At 38.5% G+C, this 12,324-nt stretch overlaps 1 protein-coding gene across 3 annotated transcripts in view; it reads right to left on the reverse strand.

The window, feature by feature from the left end:
- The window catches only part of CHCHD3 (coiled-coil-helix-coiled-coil-helix domain containing 3), a 164,271-nt gene that overhangs the window by 47,029 nt on the left and 104,918 nt on the right, over positions 1-12,324 (reverse strand). For all 3 annotated transcript variants that reach the window (XM_050895241.1, XM_050895240.1, XM_050895243.1), the window contains one exon: positions 11,135-11,218. In XM_050895241.1, the coding sequence (XP_050751198.1) occupies positions 11,135-11,218 (84 nt within the window). The remainder of the gene's footprint in view (positions 1-11,134; positions 11,219-12,324) is intronic.

A 12,324-nucleotide genomic window follows, 5' to 3' on the forward strand; every position in this document is an offset into this window, starting at 1 on the left:
CAAGCAGAGCGTGAACCGTGTCCTTTACACAAAGCTTTCCCAAAAACCAGCATTCTCTGTGCTAACCATATAGAAACAGAAACGAGGATTAAATCCGCTGTCCCTTTTCCCTATATGCACGCATACACAAATGGTGAACCATCAAAACCTCACATGAAAAAGGCTGTGTCTGAATCACAGCTTATTGTTCAGCGAACCTAAAACAGCCTCACAAAAAATCCATCAGCTGCCAGATGTAAATGGCCCGTCTCTAGCGCTGCATTTCAGCAGCTCCTCTGGGCTGAACAGAGCCCCCTCTCCCACCGAAGGCCAAGTTATTAAGAAATTGTTTGTCGACTTAGATTGGATTGATCATTTATTTCCCAAATTCCTTTTCCCATCATTTACTCATTATACGCCTCCTCCTGATGTAAGAGGACATTTATTAGCTTCTGCATTTATTGTGCTGGCAAATAGAAACATTCTGCAGCATTTCCTGGGGATTCTCTCATTTATCTATCGGTTACGGGACTGAAGTATTTTTAGGGGCAGAAAAAATTAAAATATCACTCAGACTGACAGCAGTGAAAATGAAGCCAGTATGTGCTTGGGAAGGTTATTTCAGCCTTTAGGTTTACAAGACTATTTACAAAAAAAGCGTGGCAACATTTCACATAAACATTATTGCTTTATAATGAGAAAAATTACTAACTACTGCTTAGGCAGAAAAGGGACTGTTTTCATAGAATCATAGAATTGGTTAGGTTGGAAAAGACCTTTAAGATAACCAAGTCTAACCGTTAACCTAACACTGCCAAGTCCACCACTAAACCATGTCCCCAAGTGCCATGTCTACACGTCTTTTAAATCCCTCCAGGGATGCTGACTCAGCCACTTCCCTGGGCAGCCTGTTCCAATGCTTGACAACCCTTTCGGTGAAGAAATTTCTCCTAATACCCAATCTAAACCTCCCCTGGCACAACTTGAGGCCATTTCCTCTCGTCCTATCACTTGTTACTTGGGAGAAGAGACTGACCCCCAACTCGCTACAACCTCCTTTCAGGTAGTTGTAGAGAGCAAGAAGGTCTCCCCTCAGCCTCCTTTTCTCCGGGCTAAACAACCCCAGTTCCCTCAGCCGCTCCTCACAGGACTTGTTCTCCAGACCCTTCGCCAGCTTCATTGCCCTTCTTTGGACACGCTCCAGCACCTCAAGGTCTTTCTTGTAGTGAGGGACCCAAAACTGAACACAGTGTTCGAGGTGCAGCCTCACCAGGGCCGAGTACAGGGGGACAATCACTTCCCTGGTCCTGCTGGCCACGCTATTTCTGATACAAGCCAGGATGCTATTGGCCTTCTTGACCACCCGGGCACACTGCCGGCTCATATTCAGCCGGCTGTAGACCAACACCCCCAGGTCTTTTTCTGTTGGCCAGCTTTCCAGCCACTTTTCCCCAAGCCTGTGGCATTGCATGGGGTTGTTGTGACCCAAGTGTAGGACCCGGCGCCTAGCCTTGTTGAGCCTCAGCCTTGTTGAGCCTCATACAGTTGGCCTCGGCCCATCGATCCAGCCTGGCCAGATCCCTCTGTAGAGCCTTCCTACCCTCAAGCAGATCAACGCTCCTGCCCAACTTGGTGTCACTGTTTTAAAGAGAAAGGTTGCTCAGAGAATGTTTTAATGCACATAATGTCATTGATACTTGTTCAAATTAAAAGTATATTTAAATTAGGTACTTGTTTTTAAATGCAATTGCACAAAGGACAGAGAACAGAAAATAAGTGAAAATAGGGACTGGTCTGTATTCCACATTTTTACATCCAATGCTCAGCTTGCCCAAAAGTAAAATTACTGGGCAATTCAAAAAAAGTATGACTATATTAAAAAGATAAATATGTTTAAGGGAAAATATTTCTATCAGATTCCCAGGAAACTGAGAGACCAAAGGATTATTCCTGTGGAATTATTCCAAATATCATAACACCAGTAAAATCTCTAGAAGGTATCCTAAAAATTCAGTCTTTTACTTCTAAGGTGGTTCAATCTAGAGTTGCAGTATTTTCTAAACATGTTACGTCGATAAAGCAATCCAAGCAAACTATCTCACTGAGTGCTGTTTTAATATAGTGTTAACTTAGTACAGTATTTGTTCCCAAACTTCAACTTCTGTAAAGGAAAGTGGGTGGGAGGAGGGAACAGACCCGGGTGAAATGAAAGCTGCTTACTCATTAACTATCCATATGTTAAAACATTTTGCCATATCCTATGAAATGCGATAAACACTGCCTTTTAACATTCAAATGACAAATTTCTTTGGTTTGTTCCATTTTGCCTATTAAAAAAAACATTCTCTCTCATGATACTTTTCTCTGCTCCTCAAGAAGGGGAAGGGGAAAAGCACAGCTGAAACTTTAAACAAAAACAGATGCAGACACAATCACTAAGGGTGACTTAGGCAATGCTGACATGTTTACGTTTAACTGTATGCATCCACTAATTTGTATTCATAAAAGTGAGTGGTGCTGGATGAACAACCTGCTTAGCCTCATTAGGATCCGGCACATGCTTTTGCAGGACAGCCGTCCCACAGGAGAGACGTGCTTGCTCCCACGCCACACACACCGTCAGGTCCCACTCGCTGTGATTTCCAGTCCTGCCATCAGACAAGGCAAGCAATGGCAGTTAGTAAAAAAGAAAGGCGTTATCCAGCTCTCCTGACAGCATGATTTCAGACACAGGAATAAAGAGGGAGGGCGAAGGAGCTGCCCAACATGCTGCTTTTTGACTGCTTTGCTTTTCAGTATTGCCTCATATGTTCCCACTCCCATCACAGTTTATCCTCATCTGTATTTTTTATTCGTAGGAAGAACACGTATATGTGTTCAGACTTCACAAGCACCAAGATTCAAGTGACTTCAACACAAAGTGAAACGCTCTCAGAGAAAAATAATGATTAGTGATGACCAGTCATCATGGGACCGTAAATAAATTCCTGTTCTTAAAGTACAGTAGGAGGTCAGTAAATGCTGAGATCCAGAGCGGTGATAACGTATAACTGAGGAAAAGTTAAGGACAAAAAAAAAAAACCAAAAAAACCAAAACAAAACAATTCAAGCAGTGAGTACTTAAAAGCTGCAGAAACAGAAATAGGTTTTTGAAAGAAATCATCTTTATAAAGCTACATGATAGCTGGATAAACACAAAGCACTATATAAATAGCCAGTTCCTGAAAAATATTATTTCCCTGTTTCTTGGGTCAGTAAATCCCCTATTAACTACCAAAATCTCTAAGAGTTTGAATTTTAGAGGTTTTGAGCATCCTCATACTCGATGATCTTTAAGGTCCCTTCCAACCCAAACCATTCTATGATTCTATGATTTCCAATCAAAGTCTATCCCACCTCTCTGAGCGTACCTCTGCATAACGCAGACAGCACAACCACACCTCAAAAAAACGCCTTCCCCCATACCTGAGGAAATGCCAGTGCCAAAATTCTGTAGGAAACAACACTGGGGCACCTATAGGCAAAGAAAGACACTTCAGGATGAGTTTAAAACAGCATTTTAGGCCAAAAAGCATAATGAAATATAGCAGGAAGAGCGGAGGGAAAATATCAGAGTCTGTTCTGGCCAGTGATGCAAGAAAAATGTAGTAAATCAGATGCTACTCGGGAAAAGAAAATTGTAAGAACGATGATGCATTAGAGAGAGATACTAATGGAGATAAAATAAAGGAAAAAACTCCATAACTGCATTACAAAAAGCACAGCGTATTTGAAAAGTCTTGAAAGATCACATAAACACATCCCTGCTGCAGGACTCAAGTTATTAGTTTGTATCCAGTACACCATTATCCCCAGGTCTTCTGCAAATTCTTACAAAATAAAAACATGGAATTATTCACCTTTTGCCCCAAACTAAAACTACCCAAAATCAAAAACCATCCCAAACCGTGGTTTTGCACATATTGGATAAATTAAAAAAGGACTGCAAACAACCTATATGAAACTAGTGGTTACATATTAAAAGTTACCAAGCGTCTTACTGCACAGGGCAAAAAAGCCTGGAATATTAGTTATCGCACTTTTTTTTGGTCTCCATTTATATAAAGACACATACAGAATGGAAAAATAATCTATAAATGAACATTTAGAGAAACATCAATACCTACCATTCAGCGTGGAACAACTCCTTATTTTGTTATTAAGCGACATTTCAGCATTGCTATTGATTGGATATGTGATAGTGAAAGATGAGCCTGAAACAGGTATTTTTAATGGGAAAATGTCTCAGAAGAAAACACCATGCATATTTGGTGGGCTTAGGGAAAAAAAATATATGGGTGAGGTGTGTATTTAATAATAAACATCTTAGCTACTTATTCATAAATGGTAAATAAAAGATAACAAGCAGAAAAAAAATAAAATCAAGGCTTAAAAACTATTGTTCAGAATAACGATTGTGGCTCAGCAAGATATGGAGCTAGTGCATTAATGCAGCACTCCAGTCAGAAGGCTACGGCTCAGTCTGTCTTTGTCAATCAGGTTGAGGTTTCAGATATTGTAATTGGTAGCAAGTTTCCTAATCTCAACCTGCCAGGCAAGAAGCATTCAACAAAAGCCCTACCCCCCAAATATAATGACATTTGAAGAGAGAAATTTTCTAATATTGGCAACATGAAGCAAGATCACGGGTTGACAGCTTTATTATCCTAAACTGACAAAAACATTACATTCTGGTCAGTACTAAAAAGTGTGGTTTTCATGAGCAGTATGGAAATACAAAGCACTGAGAAACTCTGATGAACTCCTACTTTTATCTCATTGGTGCAGCATATGAGCTCAGACATAGAAAAGTCTCCTGGTCCAAGTACAAAATGAGAAATTAATATATCTTGATTTTATACTCAGGTCTCCTGCTGCACCGCTTTGGGGAAAATGGCAAGAACCCGCTGTCGCAGCTGAATATCCATTTAAAAAAGAAAAGACACCAATAACTTCACAGAAATAATACAAATCATTAACAATAATATGATATGATATACAGTAGAATTTGTCAAATGGAAGATATAATATATTTTATTGCTTCTACCTGAAAAGTGTTTGGAAATAGAGTTAACGTATTGATATACAGGGGGTGTGTGGGTGTGTGTATATATGTATATTCGATATGGGGAGGGAGAGAGAGAGAAATAGATAGCCAGCCAGATAGAAACAAGAAAAAAAACACTGAGGACATCTCAAAAATAGAACGGGGGTAGGAATGACGGAACTGCTTTCTTTCAAACCATGGTTATTTAGAGATTGCTGCTATAATGACTGGTTAAAAGTCAAAATTATTGTTAAGTAATACAACATAGGCATACTCAGAATTCAAAGAGAAGGAAGGTTTACAAACAACCATTTAGCAAGTCTTTTCTGAAGTACAGGAGTTTTGTTAGGTCAAAGACAACAGAGGCATTACTGGAAGCATCAGTTTAAACAGCAGAAGAAAGAAAAAGACCAAGCATTTTTAGCTGTACCACATTTACCAAATTCACCTCTCCAGACAGAGGACTATGAAGCATCTCCATAGAGGCAAACTGGAGAAACTCTGAAAGTTGGGGAAGTTACAAGAGATTCCTTTACAGACCATGTTCTCAAAAAAAGATGTTGGCAGTATACATTAAAGCTGCTACCGAAAGGTTGTTTTACTCATCCATGGTAAGAAAGATGCAAAAAAGCAAATGTAGAACACAGTGATTATTCCTGTTGCCACACATTATGTTTAGAACAGAAAGCTATTGGAGCGGTATTTTGTATTGCAATGGACAATTTGGGAAAACCTACCGGTATTACGTGCGTCCAACAAAGAAAGCACACATTGCACTTAATCAACAAGTACAACTCAGCAAGTCTGTCAGCTGTGCTAGAGCTAATTCCATTTCTTCATGGGAACAACGACAATAGGTTTGCTGAGCTTTCCCCGCATCTCCCCTAAGTGCTCAGCACATAGTATCATCAGCCAAAACCATTTCCTACTTTGCCGGATCCAGCCTCAAGTCTTAAAACACTGTACTTGCATCACTGCTATTTGATTTTGAAAGACATGATAGAATGCAGTACAAATGTGTGGAGAGTAAACATGTTTGCTCTAGCGAATACAAACTTCTAAACACAAGAGGTGAGAGCAGAATCATCCTCTGGTTATGAAATTCTTGCTGATACAGTCATGCAAGATCGATGAAAGTAAACAGACTGATAACTTAAAACAAATAGAAACAAAAATCTTTAAACTGCTAAAATACATTGTAGGGAATAAAAATGTTTGTAGTTATTATACTGCTTTATAATAGTCCCCCTCTGTTATCTACATCTTGCAAACTACAGTTTACAAAAAACATAGCAAACAGATTCTGATTATTTAGTTGTTGAGATTTGAAAAGGTAAACAAGACTCTGAAGCATCTGAACAAATGTGGAACTCGCATTGTTTGCATCTTAGCACTTATGTTCATTATAAACACCTACAAAAAGCCAATACTTGGCTGTGAAGCTGAACTGTATATCATCTCCTTTTCTGAGCACTGGGGCTATCACTGCAAAGCATGTTGGTCCATTCTAAGCCTTGAATAGGAAAAAGGAAGAGATCATTAAATTATAATTTCCCCACACAATTGGTATAAGCATTTCCTACCAACAGGATTAGTATGAACGCAAGATCCCAGAATAAAGCTGCTCAGCAGTGAGGATGGCAGTTTAGTGTCTAGTAAATTTGATTTCTCTGAAAATCCTGACACATCATAATAGCAAAATCCTATTTACTGTAGCAAGCAGGATGGATAATACTATTTAACACCTGGTATAGTATGTGCCATCAGCTCACAGCTTTGTGCTCTGTGTGCTCATCTTACCTTAAGGTTAATGCTCCTTGACAGCCTACATGGTAAGTAGAATCCCCAAATTAAGTGTCGAACCTACAATTTGCAAATCCTTCCTCAAAACTTAAGTCATGAAAAAATGGATGCAGATAAGAGGATCACATTTCCAGAACTTATGTCTATATTCTCAGGCTCTGATCTGGCAGTAAGCCCTGTACGGTGCAGGAGTCTCCCTGCACAAAGGCCACTAAAGTCAGCAAGGACATGCACAGAAATTATAGAATCGGCAAGGAAGAACTATCAGGGCAGTAACTTGTTGACTCCTAAATCTGTAGCGTATTCTAACATAATGCTGAAACCTCCAAATGCTAACAGAATAATTTTATTACCTTACACTGTTATGCATATTCACATGCATACTACTCAATACTTACTGAAAGTATTTCTAGGAAACTCACAAGCATAGAAACTTAGCTCAAGTGAGAAATATCCTGATTAATATGGGGATACATATCTTGCTCATTCACACTGATAAACTAAGTAGTTGTGTCATACAGCAGTGTATTAAAATTAATTTCCTTCTGCTCCTATGACTAGGGGCATGATTCTCGTAATGATGCATAATAGTATTATGAAGCAGTGTAACATGAAAATAGTTGAATTTGCTGAAGAAAATTTGAACCAAGGAGAGTTCTCAAAGCGACAGAAGCATGCACAGGCACACCTCGTTGTGAGCGTCTGTAAGACGCCAAAACTATAAGTAGCAGCAGGAGAGGATCTAGGCATGTTTCCTTCCTAGCAAAAATATTCTAAAGCAAAAGCAAGGGGGTGAAGGAACGACAGGGTGCCAGCTGCTGTGTAGACAAAATGAACTGTTGATGTTGACCGGAACCTACACATCACAGCGACGTTAGAGATGCAAAGATGGTTACAAAGTCTGTAGCCACCGGGACTTGGAATTGACAGTGAAACCAGCGGCACAATGGAAGGATGATGGACGTGGAGGAACTGAACAGAACAATGATGAATACAACAGGACAGAAGTGCGCGACACTGTGTATGTCGATACACACATGAGAGAATGTTAGAGAAAGAGGCCATAGGATTGTTCTTCGAGGTAGCAAGCTGCTCAGTCTGCCCAAGATGTTAGTTTTCCTTTTTCTTGCTCTGCTATTTTAAAAGAAAAATCAAATGTTTTAAAATACTACTAACGCCACCTTATTATAGTATAGGGTACACATATGTCATTGATTTGAATACCGCTATCTCTGGGGTTTTTTGCTGTAGTCAAGAAGCACCATTAGCCTGTAAGCAGACAATGAAAAACACAGACAAATTTTTCTCAAAGCTTAATGTGTGAACTCTTAAATAACAGCTTTACATCCTAGTCAGATATAGAGTATGAGAAGGTTATTCTTTAACTCCTTTGTTAAACTATCTCATTTCGCTTTGCTGCTGTGGAGCATGTAATAACTCATTGCTTATGTACTATCTTTGACCTAGAAACACTGGCAGCTGTTAGGGGAATCACTGGGTTTTTGGAAAGTATCAAAAGGTTTTTAGCACATAAACCAAATTTATGAACAGATATTGCCCTGGAGAATAGAATTGTTTATGTTTTAGTATCACAGCTGTCACTGGTGCACAGTTATTTTGTCCTGTATTAATCCCCTGAAAAGGTTGAGCATCTTCAACTCAGTCACTGAAATATTTTATAATTGACAGACTTCATCTGGCACTGAATATGTAGAATAATTTTCTCCATAAGGAGCACACTGTGCTGACACTAATCTGTTCTGTTGTCGTCTCCCTTCATTATCAATGTCTGCATTGTTTTTTCAGCAGCACTGAAGAACACAAATACAAAGCTTCTAATTGAAAAAGCTAAGTAATCAAAAAGCCAATTAATCATACAGATGAGCTCTGACACTCAATGATGCAACAGACAGAAATACCACATACGCATAACTGAAGTATTTTTAAAGTGTGCTTATTTGATGTAAGAATGATCTGAGAAAGTAATTAGCATTCTTTGTCACAGGTGACAGACTCATATTGCACATTTCTTCATACTGACATTACTTCTCCGAGCTCCACTTACTCCGCTCCCACCTCACCTCCCGTTCTGATCTTTTCTCTGCTGAACAGCCCATACTCTGACTTTGTGTACCTTTCACTGAAATCAGGACAAGTTTAGGAACAAATAAGCAGCCTATTACTGTGCTCTGTAATTTCCAGAACATTAGGCCTTTCCAGACCTTCCTTTTTTCTTAAAGCTCTATTTCCATCCCAACGCTCAAAAATCACCAATACAGAATCTCACAAATGACCTTAATAACGGCTGCAGGCACCAGCCTCAGTGAAGCTGGGATTGCAGGAGACATGACCTCTCTGCTTTTGCAGGTTTTCATTCTGTAATCTCCACATCTCTGAAAAAGTTCAAAGTCAGATTTGGAGCACAGAGTTCACCTCCTTTCAGAGCTCGAACAACTCTTTTTTGTGTAGAAGAGATATGCACATGTACTTTGAAAACAAACCAGATGACAACTTGGCAAAGCAAAGGTTCCTTAACTTACAAATAAAAAGTCAGAATGAAAAGACAAGCCTTAATATCACGAGAGCTCCACTCTGAAGCCAGACCAAACATCATCCACGGCATAAGACAGTCAGTTCAGAACTGCCTGCTGTAGTCCTGGAGACTTCCAAGTCCAAGAAGAGAAAGCAAGAGATGGCAGAGCTCACCTATTTCACATCGCTTGGGGTACGACACTTCAGTAGTACTCAAATACAGTTATTTAAAGTTCATTATCTCATTTGCACACAACAATGATACATTCACATGCATGTTAAAACACGATTCCACATTGGAAGTCTTCACTTAACAGGAGCAAGCGAAGGCACTGTATCGACGACCTACTTTAACGTTAAAAATAACTAAGAATAAAATCTTATTTGCTGCATAGCACCTTAAAAAGGTAAAAGAAAAGCTTTCAAACAAAGAATCATGGTTTATCACTCATCCTTCACCATGAATGACTCCAGTACTACTTGCACCATAATGATAAAATGGAAGGCTGATAACTAAAAGCAGAGGTACAACCACCCCATAAGAAGCCATTTTGGATGAGATACTGCAGATGCTTTTTCCTCTAACACCAGCCAGTTATTTGAGAATAAGGAAGGTATTCTGTGGGGGTTTTTTTGTGAAGGATCTTAATTTTTAACTGTTTAAATAATGCAACGTTTTAGAATCATTAAACTAATTTACCCTCATCCTTTCATATTATTTTTCATTGCCAAGAACATGACTTCATTAATGTCATCTTCAAAAAGGCAGGACAAAACACTGAGACAGTATCTGATATGCCCTCTATTTAAAATATTCATTAAGACCAATTATACACACTGATAATTCATGCAACATGCTCTTCTTCCTAATCCATAAAAACAAGGGGTTTTCTTCTATCCTCCTAAGCTGCATAAATGAATATGTATCTTGTTAATATCGTTTTCAAAACTAACTAAAAAAATCCAAATTAATCAACAATAGGTAGGCTCAGGAAGAAGGCAGAGGGCGAAAGGAGGCAAATGTATTCAGGCTGAAGGTTACAACCAACCTGGGATCTAGAAAATGATGACAGCAGTAATTATTTGAAATTAACATCCTATAAAATAATACCCTATAAAGAATAAGAATGTTAACAGCAATATGTTAAAACATTGTAAGCATGTTACACAGCTTACCAAACTGTTCTGTACAGTTTAGTTTCAAGGCTACTGTGAAAAAAAGACACAGACGTGCTTTTTGAACATGGCACAAACAACTTGCAATTAACATTAAACTCTCCATGTACTAGTGGCTTTTGGAGGAACCACCAACTCCACCCAACGAAAGCAACTGTGGACCGCAACGAAAGCAGAAATTCAGTATGTATCTGCACACTTCACATGCAAGTTTAAGACTACTTGGTGATACTCATTCACTTACACTGGCTCTTCATCAGTGCTGGTATAAAAGTAACCTCGTTCGGATTATTTCTCTGTATGTAATTACTGTGACAGATGAAATCTCATTGCAAATGTGAGAACTTAGTAAAGAAAACTATATTCTCAACATTAAAGCCTCCGTCTTGTCAATATTAAGCCAGAAACAGTAGCAATTAATACCATAAAAGCCCTCTGGCCACAGTTTTAATCTTTATCTCCTTAGAAAAGTCATCTTGTTTAACAGTAAAACATAACCAGAAAGTCAGTAGCAGAAACGAACAGAAAACTCTTCATTAAAAGGGAAAGAAGGCTTACCCTTTCTTCCAGTCGAGCCAGCTGCTCTTTGTAGTAGGCATCATGCTTCTTCAGTTCTCTGTCTTTCTCTTCCAGCTGCTTGGCCTAAAAAAAGAAATAGAAAGATAAAACTGGATCAAGAAAGAGCCTCACTTGCAAAGCAAAACATCTACTATAAATTGTACCAGTAAGGAATATACAGCGATTGAGAACTGCAGTCTATTAGCTTTTGCCAAACAGTACATTAATAAGATGATGATTGCTGCATTGAAAATGTAAAGAGATTGTCTATTGTACCGGGTTTTTTCCTTCCCTCCTCAACAGCTGTGCCATAGTTTGTCCAAATGTATTTGGAAATGTCACAAAGACTGAACCAAGCATACCATGTTGAGACTTTTTTTTTTTTTTTTTTTTTTTTAAATTAACTTTGCAGATCACTTCTGAACTTAGGGAAACTTGCTCAAGCTACCGAAAAAAATACAGGCAGAGCCTGAACATTTAACTTTATTTGTTAACTAAGTGGACATTTTGACACGAGAAAAGCTGAACTTGCATCCACACATTTGTAGGCAGTGGTAAAAAAAAATTTTTTTGAAGTAGCTGTTTTTTCTTTAAAACCCCCATTCAGGAATGCATTTAGCATGTGGTTAATTCTAAACACATGAATGTATAGAAAGAACCAAATGCTTACATATTTGCAAAAGCAGATCTAAAAAGTACATCTAAAACTCTGCTGTCCTCTTTAATTAGTAATCATTCCTCCGGAAATTCCTAGATTGGTTGAAGTATCCAACTAAGTAAGCTGAAACTCTTTACTGCAAGATCACTCCCATGTCCAGTAACTTAAAATAATACAGAATAATTTTGAATATCTATCTTTTGAATACTAATATGACTTGAGTATTCCTTTAAGAGACACTGCTTGCAGCACTACTGAGCAAGTTGACATTTTTTTGGCTTTTCGTCTGTAGTATGTACCAATATCTAGCATTAAGGGAACTCATTAAGAATTACAAAATACATTAGAAGAGCACACATGCACACAGGATACATACAAAGCTATAAGTCCTCCAGAGGAAATACTAGACAGGTGAGTTTCAACAAGCTATGGAGGATTTAATGCCCAAATTACCAGCGCAAATTCATTCCAGGCTTATGTTTTAATAATAAAACATCTTTAGTGACCAATAATTAACTATCAGTGGTCATTA

Source organism: Gymnogyps californianus, chromosome 1 (genome assembly GCF_018139145.2).
Source record: "Gymnogyps californianus isolate 813 chromosome 1, ASM1813914v2, whole genome shotgun sequence".
Taxonomy (NCBI): domain Eukaryota; kingdom Metazoa; phylum Chordata; class Aves; order Accipitriformes; family Cathartidae; genus Gymnogyps; species Gymnogyps californianus.